This window comes from Xiphophorus couchianus, chromosome 19 (assembly GCF_001444195.1).
Source record: "Xiphophorus couchianus chromosome 19, X_couchianus-1.0, whole genome shotgun sequence".
In the NCBI taxonomy this organism is placed as follows: Eukaryota; Metazoa; Chordata; class Actinopteri; order Cyprinodontiformes; family Poeciliidae; genus Xiphophorus; species Xiphophorus couchianus.
In genome coordinates this window covers 11670603-11695514 of record NC_040246.1, presented here as the reverse complement: position 1 = coordinate 11695514, position 24912 = coordinate 11670603, and the positions used below count along the sequence as shown (strand labels likewise).

General features: G+C 39.3%; 1 protein-coding gene across 2 annotated transcripts in view; it reads left to right on the top strand.

The window, feature by feature from the left end:
* Positions 1 to 23366, top strand: part of ldlrap1b (low density lipoprotein receptor adaptor protein 1b) — a 33251-nt gene extending 9885 nt beyond the window's left edge. The window contains exons 2-10 of one of the 2 annotated variants that reach the window (XM_028000615.1): positions 5693 to 5835; positions 7194 to 7306; positions 9381 to 9495; positions 10810 to 10882; positions 15752 to 15847; positions 18225 to 18358; positions 18667 to 18701; positions 20287 to 20318; positions 22137 to 23366. In XM_028000615.1, coding sequence (XP_027856416.1) covers positions 5693 to 5835; positions 7194 to 7306; positions 9381 to 9495; positions 10810 to 10882; positions 15752 to 15847; positions 18225 to 18358; positions 18667 to 18701; positions 20287 to 20318; positions 22137 to 22183 — 788 coding nt within the window. In that variant the 3' untranslated portion in view covers positions 22184 to 23366. The remainder of the gene's footprint in view (positions 1 to 5692; positions 5836 to 7193; positions 7307 to 9380; positions 9496 to 10809; positions 10883 to 15751; positions 15848 to 18224; positions 18359 to 18666; positions 18702 to 20286; positions 20319 to 22136) is intronic. The other variant, XM_028000614.1, reaches the window with a different exon arrangement.
* Positions 23367 to 24912: the final 1546 nt, after the last annotated feature.

Here is a 24912-nt window from a genome sequence, read left to right as displayed (position 1 = left end):
AACACCCCAATTTCTAAAGTTTCTTGTTGAAAATTATGCACTTTAATGTCTCATTGCACCTGAAAGAAAAAGCACAGATAGTACAAGTTAGAAAGAGGATATGAAAAAGAAGTCATGGAATCAATTTGTAGACCAAAATTTATTTTTAAATTTTTGACTCCAACTAGCCACCTTTGGCAGATAAACAGCTGTATAACATTGTGACATTATTTCCACAATAGAAATTAAATGCTCATCAAAAATGTCTTTCCATATCTGTAGCAGAAATACTTACAAACGTGTGGGACTGATTGGTTGCTTTGCTTTCATGCTTCTGTCCAGTTCATCCCAAACAGCTCAGTGGAGTTAAAGTTGTTTTCTTATAGTAGTTCTGGCATACCTTGGACTTATGTTTGGGTTGGACCCCCGGCGGTGTTGCCTGGTGGCTCAGAATGCTGTGTCAGCTGCTTTAGTTCGAGGTGCCTCTCAGTCTGAGCAAGTCAACAACCATGGACTCAGCCTGTCCAGCCTGCACCTCGCAGTCTTCTCTGAGACTTGCTTAGTGAAATCACTGTTACGACATTATCATGCAAGCTGCTAAACTCTCAGAAGCATGTCCTCTCACCGAGTTGTGGCTTTTGGTCTGCCAGACCTCTTCCTGTCAGCTTGCCCCAGTCTCTGAGTAGCTTTTTGATGGCGAAGGAAAGTGTTGTCACTGACGCCTTGACTTTCTTTGCAATTTCACCAAAGGCATACCTTCATTTTAAGTTGTTAATTACCTTTTCTCATCATTTAACAATGCACTACTTTAATTTTGTCATTTTGAAATGTATTTTTCAGTTTTGGGTAACCTTACCCGTTTTTAACCTTTGGCAGTTCACCACTTACTGTGTACCATTTCAAGCTATTATTGTACACTGAAAAAAAGAAATAAATAAAAAAAATGGAGGGAAAAAGTGCAATAGGAAGAATTTAGAATAGATTCATAAGATGCTGACTAAAGGCATTCCACATTGACATAATAAAGAGATGGGCTGCCACTGCTGCCTTCCTTGTATTAATCCACCCCTGAAACAGAATCAACATCTGTTAATGTATTGGAGAACATTAACATTTAGCAGTGTGAATATTTTAATGTTTTTATGTAAATTTGAGCTTCAAAAACTTAAAGTAAATTATCAAAGAAGTAAAAATGGTCTAAAAATGGTCTTTTTCTTGTGCTCATGAATCTTTAGTATGACTTCAGCAAAGTAGTTTTTAAAATGAAAACGTTACAAAATACCACAAGATTAAGGAACTTAAAATATGTTAATTCTGTACATTCATCATGACTCGTGATCAGAGGAGGCTTTTTCTTTTTTCTTGCTTTTTCAAGAGGTATTTTTACTCTAATGACCTGTTGCAGTGACATTTCATCCATTCAGGGTTAAAACTCTCACAAAACATCTTTTTGCTGTTGTTTTTATGTGGGACAATCAGAGGTTTGTTCAGTCTGAGCTTAGTTCAAGATTATGTGAGCTTCACAGCTTTGGTCTTCTTGTTTTGTTCCTCTCATTACTTCCTGTGTCATCATCTCGTCACTCAAACAAACAGCTCCCAGTGACCAACCAAAGCTGCAACCCTGAAGCCTTTTGAAGTTAGCTCTGATCATCACCACAGCTGCAGAGAGGTGCTGCCATGGTGCCTGTCTGCAACAGGGGGGGAAGAAGGAGGGTGACTGTTATGTGAATGAAAATGTGCCTTGTATGAAAATGGATTAATAGTGTGGATGGTACGCTGGGTGTGCACATTAGGCTAAAAATAGCTTGGGTTCATGAGTTGAACTGGCATCATGTTGGTTTTTAAAAAGTCTCTCACATTCAGCAGATCCTTTATTTGAGCAATTAGTGTAAAGAAGCGATTCTTTTTTTCTTGAATCTCTACTATCAGGGTGAACTGCGGGTCATCTTTAAGTGCTGCTATAGACAGATGCTTCTCAGATCTCTGGACCTGCAGAAGCTCCTTCAGCAGTGCATTTCTGCCGACGCCGTCGCCGCGTCTCGAATCTCGCTGAGCGCTCTTGAAGCACATGTGTCGTGTCAAAATTCCCAGGAGCTCCGCAGGTCGACGGAGTGTCCAGTTCACTCAGGGTTCACGGTCCGTTTTTGCGAACGCCGAAGGTTAAATATTATCCTTAAGTGTTGAATGTCTGGATGTCTTAAGCGGCTCCACCTTGTAAAGGATATTTATAGTCCTCTCTGTAAGTTAACTGGAGACATAAATGACAGCTTGTGATTCTTTGCCACAGGTTCAATTACAGAGTCCTTTAATGTAGCTGCAGGAGCAGCAGAGAAAAATCCGCTTTGTTCCCAGCACAAAGACCATGACCCTGCAGCGGGTGTTCCCAGTCAGACTCATTACTTAAGTATAGGTTTGGTTGTGGCTCCATTTAGACCATTTTTAACCTTGTTACCCATGTGCAGCTGGCTTGGTTTGGCTTCAAAAGAGAGGAATACTATAGGTTTTAATTTGCTGCCACAAAACCAACGATTTCTGCACTCTAAATGACAGACAGCATTCTCACTCAATAAATAATGCATTAGGAAAGCTTTTAAAATAAGGAAAGACTCTTTGCAATATGAATATTCACAAGTAGTACAAGATGGGTTACATTTTTAGTTGGCAGTTTTTGAATGGAAAGCACACTTGTTTATTTTCGGATACAGATTAATACAGATGATGAAACGCAAAGTGAATTAATAGAATAGAATTGATATAGATAGGAAATAAAGGTGTAATAGTCGCATCAAATATAGGTTCACACAAAAATAAGCCTGTTGCAATAAGCAATTACTCAATTAATCACATGAGGAATTAAACAGGTCAATCATTTTCTGTCTGATTAATGAAGGCAGTTTTGTTTACAGTCGACAAAATTTGTTTTATTTATGTTTTATGTGGTTTTTATTTTCTTTTTGATTTTTGTCAATGTTTTGTACAAAGTTGGTTTGAGTGGGCATTGTTATGTCACTATCATTATATTAGATCAAAATGGTCTCAAATAGAAAATTTTTATGGTTTTAACCTTTTTAAGTTGCAGACAATAAAGCTGTGAGTTTATTCAGAAAACAATTATGCTGGAGCCTAAATGAAAAGGATAGACATTTTTCCCTCCTAAAAACAATAAAAGCAAAGAACTTCCTTAGCTAATGTTAAATGTTAATGTATACCAAGGAAGAGCAAAGTGAAACATGAGGTAGAAAAACAGAAAAAAATGCATTTTCGTCAACTTTTCAGATATCTTGTCCAGACAGATCCACCACAGACTACTTTTTTTGGGGGGAAAATCCCCACTTTGAAAAGCATTTCTAAAACTCTTGGGGGCAACTTCCTGAAGGTATTTATGGGTGCTAATATGTGCAAAACATGTCTTTGTTTTTCTCTAATGGGACGCAGAAGCAGATATGTAACTAAAAATAATTTCACCGAGCAAATGGTGTCTCGCTACAGTGACACAAGTTTGTCCATATTTTAACGAGTTCTTATATCTACATTCGGGTGACCATAATTATGCATTTTTACAGCCAGAGCTGTTTTGTGTTTGCATAGACCAGAACTGTTTGCATCATGCAGATTGTGGGGGGAAAAAATACCGTCTGCTGAGAGATGGAGCTAATAATTAAACAGGAAAGAAAAGAAGAACAAACACTGCAACAAGGCACTTAACAGGGATGAAGATGATTAGAGGGTAGGGCTGTTTGGGAAAGGAGCAGGTGGACTGCTGCAGCACACCACAGTAGAAACCAAAGGCCCGTTTTTTGTTTTTTTTCTACCTGCTTGCTGTCTTTTCAGTAGTAGAACATTAAATACATCAATTGTGTGTTGAATCCCTTTGATAAAAACCTACTGATAGTGGTGATATTACACACAGATCACCCTGAAAATACTGATCTCCAACAGGCCAAACAGGCGGGTGGATGGTGGTGTTTGTTTTTTTAATGGGACTCTTGAAGAGACAAATTTATTCCCTCTCACATACTCACACAACATCCCCTTTTCTAAGCGTCAAGGAAAAAGGTTTTCTTTCTAGCTTCTACTAGCTTTGCTTATCTTTTTGTTTCTAGTTTTATTTTAGCTCAGCTCTCAGTTGAAGTAGTTTTTGGTTTCACATAAACCAAATGAGGGACCACTAGAATGCTTCCAGCATGATCCAGTACTCATGCTTGTATTAAATTGACTTGATGCTTTAAAGAATCCTTGAATTATGTCTCTTTGCAGACAATGGAAATGAACTGAAATTTTGGGATTTCTGATGGTTTAAAAGAGCCCAGTGCTGCTTCTGATGATGTTTACTAAGCATATTACATGGAGTGATTAGAGGAAGTAGTGATTTAAACAGGGATGGATAAAGTTGAAGTGTTTGTCTAAGAAGGTCAGAGGAGGTTTATGGTCCCAATCTATTTTAACTCCCCAAATGTTTATTAAAACAGAAAAATGAAGCAGAGCGATCCACATTTATTAATTTATTTGACTTCTATTTATTCAGGTTGTGTCATTGGGATCCAAGATAATACAAAAAAAATAAAAATACTACGAACACTGCTGTAACAATGCACGTAATGTAGAAATTTTGATTTAAATGAACTAATAAAATATTAGCCGGAGCAAGTTTCGTAAGATTGTTTTAGAGTCTTACATACTTTGAATAGAATTTTAATAAATTCAATCACACTAAGCTAAACTAAGCTTGTATCTGGATCTCTTGACCGTTCTCAACTTCAAGCAACTGTTTTTACAGCTTTCAGATTTTTGGATTATATTTGAGCTTCTGGTTCAGCTGACATTTCCAGGTTGGCTTTAGACTGTCTTGGCCTTAATTTCACAAATCCCCAGATTACTTTAAGAGGCACGGCTTCTTCCAAAAGATATAATCTTATTTTATGTTTAGATGATGATGCTGGAGATCAATCCAAGAAAAAAGTGTATTACCTTAGTGTTGACAGACCCACCTCACTGTCCAGCAGTCGATGTGGCGACCCTTTATTAGCATTTGACCAACTGAGTTCCTGATTACTTTTTTTCAGTGGGAAAATTGTCTCAGTTTCAGTCCCATCTTTAATTAAAATTTCTATGAAGAATTAAAATTTGTCATGTTTATAACCTTTGGCTGTTTTTTTAACTCAAAAGTTATGTGTTTATGTATATATGTTTTTCACAAATGACATTAGGGCTTTAATTAAAGATGCAGAAAACTTTTTTTTATTTCTTAGACCTGCCAGTTACAATTTTGACCATTTGTATAAACTTCATAGAGAAAATAAATATGCTGCAGCTTCCTTGAAGGGATGAAAATATTATTCCCATTTATGCTTAAATATTCTGCCCCTAACTTTTTTTTATCTGATCTTTATTAATGTCAAAAAAGAGTGCAGCACAGGACATTCTGTTTGCTGATGCATTTATAGGCCAACAAGTGGAAGTTTTTATGTTCTGATTCATGTAATAAATAGGAAATAAGTCAGATTCTTCTGGCTACCTCCGGTCAGAAATGATCAAGGGAAAATTGTCAGACTATTTAATTTCTCTGCTGGTTTCTAGTAATTACAATCAAGCTATTCATTCATAAAAAGCTTTTTATTTTCAATCTGAAAGGACATTCCTTGTGATGTTATTTGCTGGGTTGTTTGTGTTCAGAAGTTTCACTGCTGTGTGTGTGTGTGTGTGATTTTTGTAGAGCTTCCAGAGAACTGGACGGACACGAGGGAGACCCTGCTGGAGGGCATGGTGTTTCACCTCAAATACCTGGGGGTGACGATGGTGGAGCAGCCCAAAGGCGAGGAGCTCTCTGCGGCGGCCGTCAAAAGGATAGTAGCCACGGTAAAACACCACAAACGCACACACACACAGCCTGAATCAGCTTAAACACCCAAATCTCCTCTGTATGTAAATAACCTACCAACAGAAAATGAGTTTCTGTCAAGCATTTATAATATTTTCTCCACATCATCACCTCTGCCGCTCCAGATGATTATGACCTGACTGGCACCTCAGTGAAATGTGATCACACTGCTTCCCCCGACCACCTTCCTCAAACGCACCGTTGACATTTTAGAAGAGGACACAATTAGTGTGGACCCTGCTACTCAGACTGTGGCTCCGGTAGAAACGGCTTAATGTTATGGGATCCATCAGTTCGCTGAATAATGAAGTTAGAGACGGCACAATGGTGGGATTCTTGAGAGACGCTGATGAATGAGGGGGGAACTAAAAGGCTCTGATTTAGTCTAATCTGTTGGTGTCCGCTCTAAAGCCGATTACAGCTAAACTGATATGTTTTCTGACATTTTGATGAATAGCAAGACTTAGGCAGTGAGATTATAGGCATTATGCAGTTGTTTTACGTAACTGCCTCAGTTAATTTATGGTTTAGATATACATCACCTTCAGTGTTGGTAAATATTTGTGAAAAGCCTTAAGATAAAATAAGCTTTTATTGCAGTGCTGTAATCTCGTACTGAAAATTTTGAAAAGTGCGACCTTTAATTTGCGTACATTTATTTTCTGGAGAAAGTTTTTGTCTCTGGTGCCACAGTCCTGCACTTACTCTCTTTTATGAACTGGGATACTCTTAGTCTTCCATAACATTTCATATTTTGGCAATTCCTCTTTGCACATTCTCTGTAGATCACCAGAGTCCCGGAGTCTTTCCTGTTCTCTCTTCTTCTCAACTCTTTCTGTATTGATTTCTGTTTTCTATACTTTTTTTTAAACAGCTCTTTCTGATTTTGAGGAATAGCCAAGACAAATGGACCTCAGCGCGATGTTACCCCAAAATTACAGATTAAAAAAAAAAAGTTTGTAGAAATTCTTCTCATCTTAAAACAGACTTTATTTTACTAAAATTCAACCAAACTTTGATGGGGTTTTGCTTCTGCAATGAAAGATAATTTGTGAAAATGTGAAGGGCTGTTTATATGCCTGATTTTTCTTTCTGCAGTTGTTGTTTGGTCTCGCATATATCTGAAAGCCTAATGAAAGGCTTGATGAAACATGGCAGTTTTAGTACCCCTCTGTCATCTCACTGGTGACTTTTCATTGTCTGATTACATCACCAATTAGCTCCGCAGGTTGTTATTTAGAAATGCAGATTTATTTTTTTTCTCCCACACTCCCTCCTCTATTGTCTCCTCTGTGACCTCCGCCCTTTCCTTCTCTCCCTGCTCTCTCGTTTCCAGGCCAAAGCCAGCGGGAAAAAGCTCCAGAAAGTCACGCTAACGGTCTCGCCTCGTGGAATCATCCTTTACGACAGTGCCTCAAACCAGCTGATAGAAAATATCTCCATATACAGGTCAGTCATCCTGTCAAACCGACCTCGACCTGATCACGCCGAACTAAAGCAAAGTTCTTGTTCCTGCCTGGCTCTCATTCATCACTCTGTGGATGTGTGGTAAATCTGTGTGAGGGAGAGGAAAACGAGTCGCCCTCTCAGCTGTTTTTCTCATCAATCTTAACTCCTTTGGGAACGCCGCAGCTGTTGTAAGTCTGAGCTTTTACCCGAGGTGTCACAGGGAGCCACATCTGTCTTCTCTTGTTAAAACCTCACCTGCCTCAGCCTGCAAGCTTAGTTCATGACCCGATGAGCCCGGCATGACTCACCTTTCACTTAATTCACTTATATTGGGCTGCATATCAAGAAGAGATGGGACTTTTCCATAAACGCTCCACAGACGGCATACGGGTTTATGAAGTTGTATTTTTGTTCTATCTCAGCCACGCTCTCTGACTGTGAAAGTCTATGGTTATTTCACTGATGTGCATTCATCTGCTATTTTCTTCTGCACAAAGTTTATTGAAAGAGGGAAAAAGTAAAATTGGAAAGAAGTCAAAGTAAAGGTCAGCTGCAACCTAACAGTGAGAGGAAGACCGAAATAAAAAAGGATACATTTGTGGAAAATGAAAAATTCATAATATAACCCCCAAGCATATTAACTAAGCATATTAATTTACTGTGGTGTAAGTCACATTACATCTGAGCATAAATTAACATAATTGCCTCAATGTCGAATGATTTCTTTCTGCTTTTCTGTCTTACTTGAACAAAACTGTCCTTTACTTATTTTAAGATGGATAAAGAAATAATTTGTTGAGTAGAAAGGGACAATATTTTGGCTCTTGCTGATCAGCTTTGTTGTAAATTCAAAAATCCAATCTTTTTTTGTGACAGTGAACACACCCTCACCTTTATACTTGGTTGCACCAACTTCTACTCTCTGTTTCTTAGAAAAAACTCAGATCCGTTTGTTTTTATGTTAAAAAAGAAAGAATCTCTGAGGAAGCACAGATGTAAGTAGCTGCAGAAACCCTGGCGGTATTTTCTAGAACATGTTCAGACAGTTTTTCAGGTGATTCAGGCTGTGAGAGGGCGAGAGAAACACTTACAAACTGACTGCAGCAAAGTTGCTCTGTTTTATGCTTTTGTGGAACATGTTTAGACGAATCTTTTTGGTGTGGATTTTCTTTGAAACCACACAAACCTCGCTGTATTAAGCACTAATTGCTGGTATAAGATCCTGAAGAGCTTTCTAAAACCCACTGGCCACAAATCGGATCAGTTCCACTCACGAAGCCCCTGCTGTTTAAACCTCTCAGTGTTCAAATCTCTGTATTCATTATTTCATCTCCATTGGCAGCTAATGGCTCGTATTGTTTCCAGCGTGCCACATTCTCCCGTGTTGTTTTTGTCACTTTGCATTTGCTCAGAAATGCTACCCCTTTTTAAACACAATTCCAAGCAGATTGTTTCAGGTTGAGTCCAACAGTGACTTTGTGATGGTGCAGAAACCTAGAGCAGCTGCTCTGAGTGGAATGCAGCTTTGTTCCTCACACATCTGCTAAGAGAAAAAAACAAATAGTTCCCCTGACTTCTGGTTTCTCTAATGGCGTCCCACCCAAATATTTGCAGTAAATCTTTGTTGCTCAAACCCCACCTCAGATAATATGACCCAGGATGATTGGACGGTGATGATGATGCTCAGAGTTGCAAGAAGGGCAGAGAGAGGACAGATGGCAGAAATTCATTAAAGTCATCATTGTTTTTGCCTGTCCATCCCCGCTCATGGTTTTGATATTAGAATAATGACATCATGCTGAAGTGATGGAGAAAAGCTATTTGTAGGTCATTATAGTTTGATTTAAAGGCTTCCTCTGCACCTGAGACTGACGAGCAGGACTTATTACCGCCACATGACACAGGAATGGCACATCTGGATGCCCTTCTACTTCCCTTTCACTTTTAAGTGCGAGAGACTACAAAAAGCAACGTCCCATACAAAAACTGTGACCTCATAGATATCGCAGGCACGGATAATGATCCTGCTTTCTCTGTAATTGGATTAAAGTGCTTGCATATGTGTTTGTTTCAGAATATCATATTGCACTGCGGACAAGATGCACGATAAGGTGTTTGCCTACATCGCCCAGAGCCAGCACAACGAGACTCTCGAGTGTCACGCCTTCCTCTGCTCCAAGAGAAAAATGGTGAGTAATAATAAGATCCCGTCCGCACGGGAATGGTAACCATTTGAGCCCTGTGTTCACTTAGAGGACCCAAATGTGAAAGTAGGACTTTGTTACTGAGCAACAGTTATGTGCTGTTCACCCAAGGTAAGGCAATTGTGATGTTTTCACACGTGGTTTAACTCGACGCATGCACATCATGTCCTGATACGTGATATATCATGTATCGAGTTCTGGATATACATGTATCAGGACATGCCCAGAGGCTTCAAGAGCCTCTGTGCACAGAGGCTCTTGAAGAACTGCTTCCAACCCCAACTCTGTAATAGCTTTCTTTTCAATGCCCATTTTTCTATCACAGTTTTTCCTTCCAATCAACTTTCCATGAAAATGCTTGGGTACAGCACCTTGCCTACTGCCAGCTTCTTTGTCGATAACATTGTGGGGTTTACACTCCTTGTGGGTGATGTCACCAGTGTTCTTATGACAGTGTAGATAAAGTAAGTGTGAAATGTAAATTTTTACTGTTCTTATGAAATATTCAAACCTCTTTCATTCCCAAATGCCACAGTTATCAAAAATTAACTCTTGAAATTCATCACTTTGTGTAATGAAGGAGAGTAATAGGAGTCTTAGTTTAGTTTTGAATTTAATTGAATTACTGAAATAGATTTACTTTTCAGTGTTGATCTGATTTATTGAGATTCAGCCTGTGTTGTGCAAGTTCCGAAAATCTCTTTTCATAAATCCATAGTATGATGAGTTTTCTTACCATGAAGACTGACAGTAAGAAAGTTTGTTGATTTTCCCTGGAAGTCAGCAAACTACCCTCAGTGGGAATGACCGCTCTGAAATGATGTCCAGGGCGACAGGAAATGATGTGGACAGAGCCGTAAACATGGAGTAGAGGTAATTTTAGCTGTGCTACGAACATGGAAAACATTCAGAAAACCCATTTACTGCTGCAATACTTTGACTTTTATTCATGCAGACCAATACATGTGAAGTTAGAAGAAGGAAGTCAAAGAGTTTGTGATTCTTCTTCTTGGCATTCTCACATCCCTGGAGGTTTTCTGAATGACGGAGCCACTCCCTTTTCTTCCTTCCTCCCACTAATTTAGTTGTGGCTAAAAGGCCACGTATCCTCCCAGTTGCACAAACAACTGGTCATGTAATCCACTGGTTTCTCTTCCCTCTCCTCAAGTACCTTAAGACGAAGCCTCCTGTGTTTGCGGTCGCTTCCTGTTTGTGTCAAGACGACGGCTCTCGCCTTCCTGTCGCTGACATGCGTGACGGTATTTTTCATCCCCGACTGACATCTGTCTCTCCTAACAGGCCCAGGCTGTAACCCTGACGGTGGCTCAGGCTTTCAGAGTGGCATTCGAGTTCTGGCAAGCTTCCAAGGAAGGTACGCATGGTCGCCCCATCCTCGCCCCACAATTTCCCTCTGACAGATGAGTGGAAACTCGCCATACAGCCTACAAATCTGTCATCTTTCTTCTTTATCCTGAGGTTGCCATGTCAACATAGAAAAATACATTTTCCCACTTCTCCTTGATTATGTTCTCTACACCTTATGAAATACTGACAAACTGTGTAGCTATTTTCACACATTCAGAGGAATTTTACAGCCACATTAGTTAAACCAAACCATCAATTAGTGCATAGAGAGCTGTTTGAGTTTAGTGACGGCTGACTGTAACAATCACCTCTAAGAATCTTCTAGGCCCGTTTAAGCTGAATCAGTGTTTTAAAAATTAAAAACTACTAACTCAGAATCTAGAGATGCAAATGCAACTTTCTAAGTTACAGTCCATGAAGATGCAAAAGAAGATCTGAAATCATTTTGTATTTTAGTCAGCATTAGTGATTTATTTCCTTTTTCTGTCGATCAAAGTAAAACCGTCTGCGTTATTTTGATCGTTCGTATTTATAAGCTGTAGAAAGTACACTATTTCACAACCTTGTCAAAAAGATCTCCGAAAGTGTTATCTTTTCATAATGAATATGATTTAGTCTTTAACATACATCCTAACAAAACAACAAAATGAAAAAAGCAGGCAATGTTTCTCTGTTTTGCAGCATTGCTTCAGATTTACTAGGCAGGTTTTCATGTATGCATAGCTGTCTTAAGAACCCACCACAGCTTTTTATTAAGGTTGAGGTTTTTTCAGCTAGTCTGTTCTAGATTTGGTGTCTTGTTGATGACCTAGTTTGGGTCAAGCTTCAGCTTTTTGGACACGTTCTTACATTTGACTGTAGAACCCAACCCAAACTCTACCCATCTATTTTCCCCTGAATGTTCACCAGTTATTGAACCAGTTCTTCTAATACATGTTCCAGAAGTCTTGTGGTTGACCCAGAGCCAACTTTGTAAATCCAAGTTGTGCTGCCATATTTTTATTCTTCTTTCAGCCTTTCCAAACAAGCCCTGCTTGTTTTCTACTTGTGCCATCATTATTTTCTTTAATATGCTAACTGGGGCTTGCTGGGTCTCTAGAGAGAAGATTTGGATTTTTGACACATTTACTGGTGATGTTCACATCTGAACATCAAAACCCAACAAATCTGGACATTTCAGTCTTGGAAGTTGTAAGATTTTAGTGAGTGAAGACTGTGAAGGAATTAAGTGTTTCCTGAGGCAGATGTGTGGGAATGTGCATTTTCTCTTCACTGCATCTTTAACCACACAGTGCTTTCCTTCCCTTATTATACATTCGTGTGTGTGTTTTATGAGTCTAGCTGGTACTTTGATATTTCTGAGCATTTTTAATATTCCACTTATTATACCTAAATGTATGTCTTTGAAGACAACAGACAGCCGGAGCAGCTGTGTGAGCAGGGTGGCCAACACAAGCAGTAGTTTTTGTTGTTGTTTTTTTTTTTAAAGCTCAGTAGAGCGTGTATAATTTACTGCATGTTTGACTCCTCTGTAAATGAGCATATCTTACCACATAATATTAGTTCCTGCATCCCCAGTTCTCCTCTCACCACCACCTTACTCATTTTTTTTACATGTGTGTTGCCTTGTTGGTGGTCTTTTGAATTCATTGATTGTCCAATTGCTGCCTGCATTGTTTTGCACCTGCGGCTTGAACGTAGAATAATTTTCGTCTCTCGGTGCTCGCTACGAGGACTGATAAAGAATGGGGGAGCAACTGGGTAGGGTGTGGGGGCAATAAAGCATGAAAGGGTGACGCTCAGAGGGCTGCTGAGAGAAAGGAAAATGATTGTGCGCTTGTGTCAGCTGAAGCTCAGCCCCATGACACGTTCAATGTCAGTGCCATGTCAGATGCCGTCTCACACGAAGGCTGATTTATGCAGTCCTTTAGAGACGCACGTCTGCACCAGACGAAAGGCAACGTTTCTACCAGCTTTTCCTTCTGTCTTCTATGGAAGGCATCTATTTTTTTTGTTTTGTTTTGCTTACACCAAGGCCAAGGATTCCTCACCTCACACCTCTTCAGGCTTTTTATTTTCCTCGCTTTCGGTTAAATACTTAAAATTGAACGCAACCTTTTTAGTGTTTCACTCAAGCTCCCTTCCTCTGCTCACGTTATCCTTCTCCTCAGCCTTGAAACTTCAGAAGAGGCAAAGTATATATATTTTTTCTCTAAACAGATTTCCTTTCGAAACTGAGTCCCAAAGCAATCTTCTGAGTCTGGACCCCTCAGGATTAAGGCAGGCAGGAAGATGAGATCCACCGTCTGGTTTTCTTGTGTTTTTGGAAGAGCTCTTCTTGCACCACCCACTGTGGTTCTTCTCAGTACAACACACATGCCTGACCCACATTCCTCCGTATATTACATCTCCCAACTTTGTTCTTAAAGTTGCTCTCATAGAATATTCACTGTAAACACTACAGCAGGGAAGTATGTTTACATCGGCTTACATGTTTAGGAGGAGCCGGAGTGAGCTTCAGGACGCCTGGGGAAACTTTCGTTGCTCTCTCTCATTGCTAAGCTACCAGGACTCTTGGGAGATTGGATTTTTTTTCTAAATAGATGATGGGTGGTGATGAAATAAAAAATATTTGCCTGCTGTAACTCTGCAGGACCATTACTTACAGGAGGCCAGTCCTTTAGGGTAGGGCTGTAATAACATAAAACCCTTGCACACACTGAGATAAAAAAAGAAACACCAATGTTGGTGAAGAAGTGCTATTTGACATGAAAATCTTTGCAGAACTGTGTAACTTTAAAAAATGCTATAAAATTATAAGAAAGGCTGACTGTGACAACTTTAATTTCTCAAATTTTGGCATCCATCTTGCCATGTATGGTGGCATATTAAAAAAAGTGCCTAACAAAAGGATATGTAGCTGATTTTTTTTTTTTGAAAGGGTAACATCAATTCTGTCATATATGAAGTTTTTGTTGTTTTCTATGAATTTCTTTTTTAACAGTGAGCATATATTGAGATTAAGGGTGTGGATTTACAGTTTTCAGCAACATTAGTACCGTTTTGTCAGGATCAACTGAGCTCTTGGTAGTTCAATCCTCTTTGATTTCCTCTCTGATTTGTAAAGCTGTCAGCCAAATCGATCAGAAACTAGGTCATGCTGTCAGTTTCATTTTCAGTTTTAGGCTTCCAGGACGCTGACGTGGATAAATCTTAATCAGTGCAGAGATTGTGCACGCAGCGTAACATGAATAACATTGTTATTGCTGCAGTACCTGAGCTTGCTTCAATTGGTTAGCAGTTGCGCACATACGCAGTAAACATGGCGTGTACGCTTTTTTCACATGTCCACAAAAAATCGGTCTCAGCCCGGCTGAGTGATGATTCCGCTGTCCCACCTGGTGAAATGTGTAGTAAAACTGAGCAGAATAATTATTTTTAAGGTTTTATGTCGTTGAAATGAAAAGCAGACATGCAATTGCATACATAAAATCATAAAAGTATTTTAGAATAGACAGTCTAAAAAGTTAGTTTCACCTTTCACTCCTAAAACGTGAGAGCTGGTGCCATGTTGTTTGACCTTTAGATTTCCCCACCAGAATGTCGGAGAACAATACATAATCTGTCATGGAGTCGACATTGTGAAGTGTTGTGCAAATGCATTGTCCAGCTTTGTCCTATGAATAGACCTTTGTCCTCTGAGGGAGAAGTCTCAACCTTTGCTGAGTTATTGGTGCCATTCAGACCAGCCGTTCTGTGAAAGGGTGATAAATATAGGCCCAGAAATCGCTCTACAAGGTGAGGCGCTACAGTAGCGCTGCACTGCAGGAAGTCTACAGCCAGCTGTTGTTGCTCGTGTTGTGTGACTTGCACTTTATTGAAAACTGTCTCAACAGGATGCCGTGGGTAGAGCTCTCCATCCGTCTCACCCAGATGTACTGATACTGTGTTTACTCACGAGAAGCCTCTAGAGGTGCAGACGGCCCCCTCCTGTAGGTTCAAGCCAACAGATGTTTTAGGAGCCACTTTAACTTCTCCTATTTACTCTCTTACAGTGCTTTGCTCTATTCATATTAGGGATCCAAATAATTAATTGACTTGTGATTAATTGATGATTAATGACTTATTAGATTAAAATTGGTTCCAATCGATTAACATCCACCTAAGCCTTCTTTTAGTGTTGCAGTTTGGTCACCATCTAGAAGAGGGCGTCGTTTATTCTTTTCATCTTTTATGTTTCTATTCAGCAACCTAAGTAAGTGGTCCCTGTTTTGGTATATCTTATAAATATGTCTAATGTGAGAAAAAACAACATTTTCTGTTTATTAAGTAGCTGTATAATACAACTGACACAAAATAATGTGGAATTTTTTATTATTATTATTATTATTCAACATATTGGGAAAAATATGCTGAATTCTATATTTTTAATCCATCTTTGTTAATGAAAAGACAGTCGGCCCTCTTGATACAAGAGGAAAAAAAGTCAGGTTTTTAAGAAAATGGCCACTTATCAATTAATTGTTAGTCGAGCGATGAGATCAATCAGCTTTACATTAACTCATCAATTGATGACTTGCATCTTTATTTTCTTCTTCACATTTCCTTGCATTACTACGTCAGGGTATTATTGTGATTTCATGCGATGGACTAATGTAAACTAGTGAATAGCTATGAAGTAGAGGGATAATGATGCATGGCTTTAGACATAAAATCCAGCTAAGCTGGACTTGTTTGTCAAAAATGTTACTTTTACTTATTTTTCAGCTGCTAGAAAAATAACAGTACTTTAAGCAGTGCACTGCAGAAGAGTTGGTCACACCTTCTTGACCTTCACTGACTTGCTGTGTTCTTTGTGCTGACTTGTCGTCCACAGACAAAGAGAAGCGAGTAAAGTCGGGTTCAGATGGCGAAGAAGCCAGCAGCTCTCAGTCGGACAGCTCGGCCAGCCTGGGCAGCCTGAAGGGAGGAGGTGAGTCCTGTCACCCGTCATCACGTCTTTCTCACCCTCGCTGTCACAGCAGTCATATCCTCGGGGGTGGGAGCGTGTTCGGCCACTCGTTAAAAGGTTGGCCTACATCAGAGCTGCAGGTCGGCTAGATTCTCACAGGAAGACGTCATTAATCTGAACAGGAAGTGACAGTTTAAGATGATCGTGTTTGATGATAATCGACTCCTTAATTTAGAAGCATTCGGCCGCGTTGTGATCTGCTGAAATATATCCTGCCTCAGTAATCCCTGTGACGATCTGCGATAACAGCTATTATCATACAGTGGAGCCCAGTTAGTTTAAAAGCATGAATAAGACTATGTTGGATTTGAATTAGTAAGATGATACGGCCATTAACATGTCGACATCTACTCATCCATATAAAATCCTGTTCTTATTTCTCTAAACTGGCCGCAGGGTTCGCTCACAGAGAGCCTTTCTGTTTCTGATACCAGAACGATACACTACATTATTCATTGTTTTCTTGCTGATCTTTTTAAAAGCCTGAATTTTGTGAAAATCTGAAAACATCCACTGTGTAGTGAGCTTCATCCTCTGCTCAGCCAGCTGGGCTCAGGCCAGACAGGGATCTCTTCTCTAAATCCATCCTGACACTACATGTGGCCTTGGATGTGAAACGTTTCATGACACGTGGGGTTTTTTGGGGATAATCCTCAGAGAAGCAAGTCTTGCAAAAGCAGGGGCTCTGTGTCAACAAGTTTGGACTTGTTGGGTCATTCGGCTGCCAGAGGAAAGGAATTTCCTCAAGGCAAATTGGCATAATTGTACAGTGGGGTGAAGCTTTAGAGTGCTTCTGGGAAAAAGACAGAACAATCCTCTGAAATAGAAGTTGGAGAAAGATCTTTTTCTTTTAATAAGAAGGTTACATTCTTGTACCCTTCACTGTGATCAAATAGCACGTCACGGCTCAGCGGCATTGCTGAAAGGTGAGTCAGCTTTATTGATGTGACACGATACCTTCAACCCTCTCTTGGAACCGCGTCTCTTACTGCGGCTCTAAATTATAGCCCATCCTGATCGCTGGGGGATTTCTCCTGCTGGGGTATCAGCTTCCTTACCAAAGGTCTAACTCTACACAAGGCTGAATGTCAAACTACAACTAATACTTGCATTCTCTCTCCGTAAAATTATTTTTTTTTCTTTTAATATAATGTTTTGTGTGGAAATTCATATATGAGGTTAGTTTCCACAGATGCCAAAGAAACATCCTCAAATATTCTGAGAATGTGACAAGCAGGCTTTTACTGTCATTGCCTGTTATCTGCTTCATTTTCACCATCTAATTCAACTAGGTTCCCAAAAAATGTCTTTGGTAGACACTTAATGAGACAAATCGGTCCAATCCATGTAAAATCCAGCAACATAGCCAAACCAGGTGCATTGTTTTTTTGTTTTTTTTTGTGTATTTTTATTTTTTATTTTTTTTGTTGCCTTTTCATCAACCCTGAAAACAAATACAGAAATAAAAAAAGTCTTATTTAAAGGTTTATCTCCCATGTCACCAAGTGGAAACCTTCAATAGGAGCAGGTTTAGCGGGTAGGTGCCCTGTTTCAATCTCACTCGGACCAGGAGCACTTTCTATGTGGACCAAAAACAAGGAGGGCATAAACCTAATGGCACATTTGAGAAAAGAGTCACGAGTATACACAAAAGAACTAGATCAGGGATCTAGATCCATGGAGAACAAAGACAAAAGGAGTACTATTATTTTCTGGCAGCTGTAGCTCCATCAACGGCAACTGAGAACAGAAAACTAAATGCTTCTCAGATGTCCATAATGTTAGAAAGGGAAACGTGTAAAAAGCTTGAGTTTGGAAAAGTTAACATTTTTACCAAAGAACTCCTGCAACATATGACATTCAGCGCAACAATAAAACAAATTCACGCAGTACTTGAATTTGCAACTTAAAACATTCCAACAGGGCAAAATGCTGTAAAGTTAAACATGTCTGAGTTGTCATGAGATGTTGCAGCAGCAGGTGAATCTGTATTGTGGATTACTTTCTGCTAGAGATTGCCTCTCATATTGGATTTGGATGGTGCGGATATTAAAAATCACACACACTGACCCATGCATTAGCCCTGGACCAAGATTAGCGTTGATGCACATTAATCACCATGTGTGCTATTACAAACCAATCCCGTTGCAGACCAGAAACATCGTGTGTGTTGGGTATGAAAGTCAGGAGGTTGCACTCTGCTGCCAGCAGATCGTTGATTAATAAGTTCCATTGCTGCTTTAATGATTTCACACATGCCTGAAACTAATATCTGCTTTATGAAGTATGAAGCAATAGCACGCACTCAAATGGAGTGAACTTTTCCTGTGTTTTACAGATGCAGCCACAGGGACTCTCCTGGAGTTCGCGGAGGGAGCCAAAGCGGCGCAGGCCCACTCAGGAACAAAGCCGGCCGAGTCGGATCCCTTCATGGTGCATAATCACACGGCGGAGAACAACAATACCGTTTGGGTAAGACAAGAGTGGTGTTGGCCAACATGTCTCAGCTGCTGGGGTTTGATAAGAAGAATGCCTCATAGAAATACTGATTAAATGCTACCAAGTGATGTACTTTACTTGCTGCGGTCAAAGTGGGCACCATAGTTGTGCTGCAGCCACATTGAGGTGGACAATAGCCTATTGAGGAGAAGCATTCTTATCTAATTCCCACATGGCAGAGAAGGGTGTGGGACTTTTGATAATAGGGAAAAAAGGCTAGTTTTACATGCATGCATGTTTTCACAGGAAAACCTTTTATTTCTCTGTGTTGTGTCTGACAGGAGCTGGAGGACGGTCTGGACGAGGCGTTTTCAAGGTGAGTGATGCTGTGAAGGTTGGAAGGTTTCCTGAAATTAAACAGGCACAAAGACTTCCAAGTCTTCAGTTCGGGCTTGCCTGATCAAATAATAAAATGCAGCCTCTCCCTCCAGCAGACAGGAGAGGCAGGAAGAGGCTCCAGTTTAGCTAACATTTGACCTGAGTCATGCTCCGTATGACTCAGGTCACAGTGATTTTATATTCCATCGACAAATCTTTCTGTTTTGAGACACAGTTTGTACTTTTAATTTAAATCAAAGGAAGAATAATCCTAAAGTAGCCACAAAAAAGTATTTTAAAGTATCATTCTGACAGAAAAACAGAAAGCAAAAATATTTAGAAGTTGATTCTGTCCTCAATGAGCATTCTGAAATAAGTTGATCTGCTGCCAGGTTGGGCTTTATTTCCTTTTAATATTAGTGCATTTTATTTTGTCTTGTCCTGCTAAAGAGAATTGGATCCTGAGTATTTTTAATCAGGCTCTGACAGGCCGTTTCAGACCCGTTATCAGATGATTATTTGTCTGCACACACTGTAATTACACGGTGACGCTGTTGATTAATGAGGATGCTCACAGTGCAAGCAGTGATAGGGCTGCACATCGGGCCGGCTTGCTGGACGCTGATTGTGTTTGTTGCAGTTGAACTTTAGGTAGAGATAAAGGATTAAAGCCAGGATGTGGAGTATTTGATGTCTCTCTGAACTCAGTAGAGGTTATTCTGGAGGCAATATTTTGTATCAAATTCAGATGTTTGAGTCCAACCTTGTTGCAGTCTAAATCTTTGCTGCCATCTGCTGGTTGATTATGTGCATTACCCTAACTTTTTAAAAATAAATTCAGTGTCTTACTAGAGGATAAGCCTTAAACTTTGTCACAGTGTGTCCCATTTTATTCTGATTTTAAATGACAGACCAACACTAAGGAGGACATAACTGTCCAAGTTGCGCTTTCCCTCATTTTTTTAGGATTACAAGTCCCTGGCAAAACCATCTTTTCCTGTCAGGTTCAAATCCTTCTATATTTCTACCTCCTTTGCACATATAAAACTGTCTCTTATTTTCATTCTTCTTTACAAATTAGCTGAAGCACACACAGAGTCCTTTCAATGTGGCTGTACAGCAGTTTGCAAGCCTGGTCACAAAAATCCCATTAGCATTTAGATCTGGACTTTGACTCGGATCATTCTAACACATAGATGTTTTGCTCCAAACCGCTCCGCTGCGGATCTGCTTGTACTTCTAGGGACATCGTCCTGCTGGAAGGTGATCCTACAACACCATCATATGTCAATAACAGGTTTTCCTTCAGGATTTCACAGGTTCTCCTTCTCTTCTCTTTGTGTTGGTCTGTCACATTAAATCTAAATGAAAAACTGAAGTTTGAGGTTATAATGTAACAACATAGGGAAAAGTTAAACCAATCTAAATCTTTTTTTAAACCTCTGGTCTTATTTAAATTCGTATCAATAAAATCATACTACATTAGAAGAAATGGACCATTCATAACATAATGAGGAAGAGGTTCGGAGGAGCTGTAAGCTGGATTGTTCCCTGACTTGTGATGTTTCCTTTGCACCCCTCAGCCGCAGTCTGGATAGCTTTGAATCCTACTCAGGTAACAATTGTCATGAATCATTTCCTCCTCATCAATCCACCGTTCCAGCCTGCTCATCTGTGTTCAGCCAGAACATTTTCAGCGTGTAGCTTTGTGTTACTTTTGAAATAGTTTACACCTGTAACATAGTCGACTCAAACCTAAGGAACTTTCAGCCACCGTGTCCACGTCTTCATCACCAATGTACGACCTTGTTTTTCTGCATCACATCCATCACTTTTGCACCTTTGACACAGACTGTGCGTTCACAATGTAGCGCTAACAGAGCAGATTGTGGTATAGTATGATAAAATTAACTCTGCTGCAATTGGTTTGTTTGAAATATTTTCACCTTTCACTATCATAAACAGAATGCCCATGTTATATTTATAATATAGTACAAAAGTCTTCAATCATTCATTCTTTCTTCATATTTTGCTTCCAAGCAGTGAGACTTTCTTGTAATCTTTTAAGTGCTTTAGATCAGTAGTTCTCCAGCCTGTTTGAAAGTGTTTTTTCACCGTGTTAACTGTTGTAGCTGCTGTATTGTGCTGTGTTTTTCCTTTGTTCCTTTTTCCATAGAGACACTATTACTCTGAAAATGAAAGTATGTCATAGCTTTTTCTCTGTTTTGATAAGAAACCTTTTTTTGGCATTGGTACTTTGCTGTGTTGGACTTTTTGTTGATTAAAATTTCAGTTTGAGTCCATAACGGCACCAGTGTTTTTGGCTCCCTGCAGTTTTAACCCTTCCTGAGACTAGCAGAATATTGGTTTTTAATTGGAGTAAAAATAACGACTCCTGTCTTTTGTAGATAAGCTAAAAACAATTCTTGTGGAGGCATGGGGATTGTGGTCATGTAGTCAAACACAGATATACAATTGTGTGTCATCAGCATACAGACGGTATGAGATGTTCAGAGTTCTCACTCTGTCTGAAACGATTTCACAAGCATTAAAAACAATATGAAGTCGAGTATGGAAAAAAGTTAGTGTCTTAGAAGCTACAAGCTTAATACACATTCATTTGGAAAAGACAAAAGGGGCTGTTTCACAGCTTTTTGGCATTTGGAAACATTTTACTGAACTTTTGGTTCTATTTTTAGAGGCCAAACCAAACATTAGTACTTGTAGTTTTTGAATGTTTACAGACAAAACCAAAGCTGCAAAGATGACAAAATTCTCTTTAAAAAAATCTGATGGCAAATAAGTCAGTCCAGATTTAATCTAATCTAAGATGGTTCAGATATCCTTCACCATACTTTGGAATCAAGCCAACCTTTGCTTCACATTTTGTGTCAGTGGAACATACAGATAAAAAAATGTGTTTAACAACTCTGCAAGTTTAACACAATTAAAGTCGAATAATTAAAGTCGAATATAAGTGGGATGAGATTAGAGCCCTGAGGAACTCCAGGCCTGTGTGGTCTCTGTTTGCTTGAATGTATATTTGCCAAATGTATGTCCCAAAATAACCTGTAATATTTGAATCAGTTTACCACAATATTTAATATTCCGTCAGACTGTTCTAAGTCTAATCAACTTCATGATCAACATCAAATGCAGCACACAGATCAGGAAACATCAAGACACAGGCTTGTGATGTGTCACTGTTGAGACTTGTATTATTATATAGTTTTACAGGTGCCAGGTGCTCTGAAGATTACAGGAGCAGCTGCAGATCATTGGAAGTCAAATATAATGAGACTACGAATGATTACAAATATTTGTACTGTACTTTTTTTTTTTTTTATCCACACGTGAAGTAAACATTGTGTCTTTTGTCATACAGAGGTCTAAGTTAAGTTTAAAATGTCTAATTTTCTCTTGCTTTTTGCAGACTCGCTGAGTCTCGCACTAACCCCCAGGTCCTGGACATTGGGGTAAACCCTCAGGACTTGAACAATGAAGAGTGCCTCACCACAGGCAAATGGGACCAAGAAGAGACAGACTCAGCTGCACAAAAAGACACGTTTGAGTTCTAACGTAAAGCCTCTGGCAAGAAGAAGGGAAAACCAGGGGGAAAAAAGAAGGCAAAATGCTGGTAGAATAGATACAGAAGCCTGTGAAATCAGTAAGTTTTCCCAGCTTCTCCCTGCTGCCACGTTTCCGAACCGTCTGGATCTCTGACGGCTCTGAATCCACCTGAGCAGAGAAGGACAACACGAGCCGACTGCTCACACAACAGGCCAAAGCAATACAAACCAGTTCACCCCTTTACTTTCAATGGAAAAAAAAAACAAACATGCAGCCACTCCATGTTTTGTTACAGTCAGTCTGTTATGTTTTGTTTTTACCTATCACTCCTATGTATGTGTACACTGCGACGCGGAAAGCATGTGAGAGCTACCGCAAGGTGGGCTGTTGTTTTCTTTAGTAGATTGGATGCTAACTCGCTAGATCCATACTGTGTTCAGCAGAAAGTTACTACCTATATGCGTGTCACAACTCCAGTGGGCACAAAAGCTTTAAAAAAATGTGTCAACATTTGTTTGTTCAACAGAGTGACAATCCTATTTTCTTCTACTGCGAAAAAAAGTGTATTTTTGAGTGTATTTTTGCACTCCGCTTTCATTCATCTTTAAAAGCACAGAATTCATGTAAGGGGATTTTAATGTCGAACACCTTTTTGCTTTCACATTAACTGCTTTTCCTCCTCAACTTGAAAAATTGTTTTTCAACAACTCTGAATCCCTGAGCTAAATTTGTGGGACAGATACGTTGATGTTGTGCGTAACACAGTTTTATTAAAAGCAATTGCCAATTCAGAATTCCCACTCAGGATCAAGGCTGTAATAAGAAAAAGGAGCTGGCAATCAGTTACTTTTACTGAAAATCTCTCATGTGTTCATTTGAACTCTTGGATTCAGACTTGTTAAACAGATCATTAAGAGGATGAAGAGCTTTTATTGGCACTCGGACGCCATTTGTCAAAATATGTTACAGTGACATTCAGTTTACTTTTTTTAATTTTCTCCCCCCACAGGGACTGTTCCCAGTGTTATTTTTGGTGTTTGTTTTATGCATTAATTTAAATTACATAAATTTTAATAAAAATCTAATTATCTTTTTTTGTGTGTGATCATTTTTTTTCTCTCGTTTTAGGAAGAAAATACATAAAAAAAAATATTTGCCTCCAACATACATGTATAATCTTGATTTGTCAGTAATTACCTTTAGTATTTTATTTATTATTGGCTAAATAAACTCAATAAACCTGCTAGAATAGGAGGAAGAATAAGTTGCACTGCCAACCTGCAAATCACAATGTGTGGAGGAAAACTAAAACCTTACATTATCCTAACCACATCACTACAATCAGCGGCGGCTGTCATGAAGTTGCACTATAATATTACAGACAGGTTGAGGTCTGGATTTTGACTGGACTGTTGCAACATACTAATCCTTTTCTTTTTCAGTCATTCATTTGTAGCAGTGTTACTGTGTTTGAAACCTATTGATGATCCAACCTTCAGTTGACAGATGGCCTCAACTTTCACTCCAAATTACTTCGGTATACAGAGGAGTTTATGGCTGGGCTGACAACTGCAAAACATCAGCACTCCATTACCAGACACCGCAGTTTGAGATGTTTATGTTGATTCAGTGTTTAGCTTTCACAAAGCATGACACTTTGCAAGCATGCTGTAGGCCATTCTGCCATGTTGTTACGAAATATGGTTGTTCAATCATTTCTAAATGTCTTTAGGAACTGCCACCTTTACACACTGAGGTCTGCTTATGAAGTTTTTAGTCATTGTGTCATTTCTGTACGCATGTCGTGCTCTGACTTTGAGATGAATTTGCAGGGATGTCCACTCTTGGGACGATTATTAACTGTTTATAATCCATGTACATCAACTATAAAATTATGGACTTAGATTAGGAGGAATCCTTACAATCCTTCCCAGATTTTTAAATTGATACAGTTGGAACAAAGGCAATTACTGATGTTCTTCTTTGCTATTGTACTCAAAGAAACCTATGTCCACCAGAACAACAAACTGCCAAAAACATACCACATTATGGGGGAGTTCACACTCATGGCTAAAAATATTCATTTTCAGTTATTTCATTTTTTCTTGGAGGAAATAAGCCATGGTGATTTGGCTTTGATGGACTGTGCCTAGCATGTATTGTGTCATCACATGAAGCCTCGCCTTACCAGTTGTTCAAATATTTCATCAACATGGAAAATCCCTTTAAAAATAAGGTGAGCGTTGGAGTACTGCGCATGCGCAGTACTGCCATGTTGTTACTCATTCTGCTGCAAGTTGGTTCAATTTTGACGCGCAAGACGTAACCGGTAAAATCCGGGTTAGGGTTTTCAAAATAAAAGATTCGGAAGTAGTACATTATTTCTTGCGCGGCCCGGTAACAATTGGTCCGCGGCCCTGTGGTTGGGGACCACTGCCCTAAACGGCAAAAATATTGTTGGTGTTTATTCAATGTTTTCTGTATTGTATCAAATAAAAGCAATAAATAGGCTACACATCATTTTAGCGATAATTATATAAAGAATAATTCTTGTTTTTCTGATGTACATAAATGAAATTAGATAATTATGGATAGGCATTTGCTTTACTTGAGATTCTTATACTAACAAAGTCTCATGC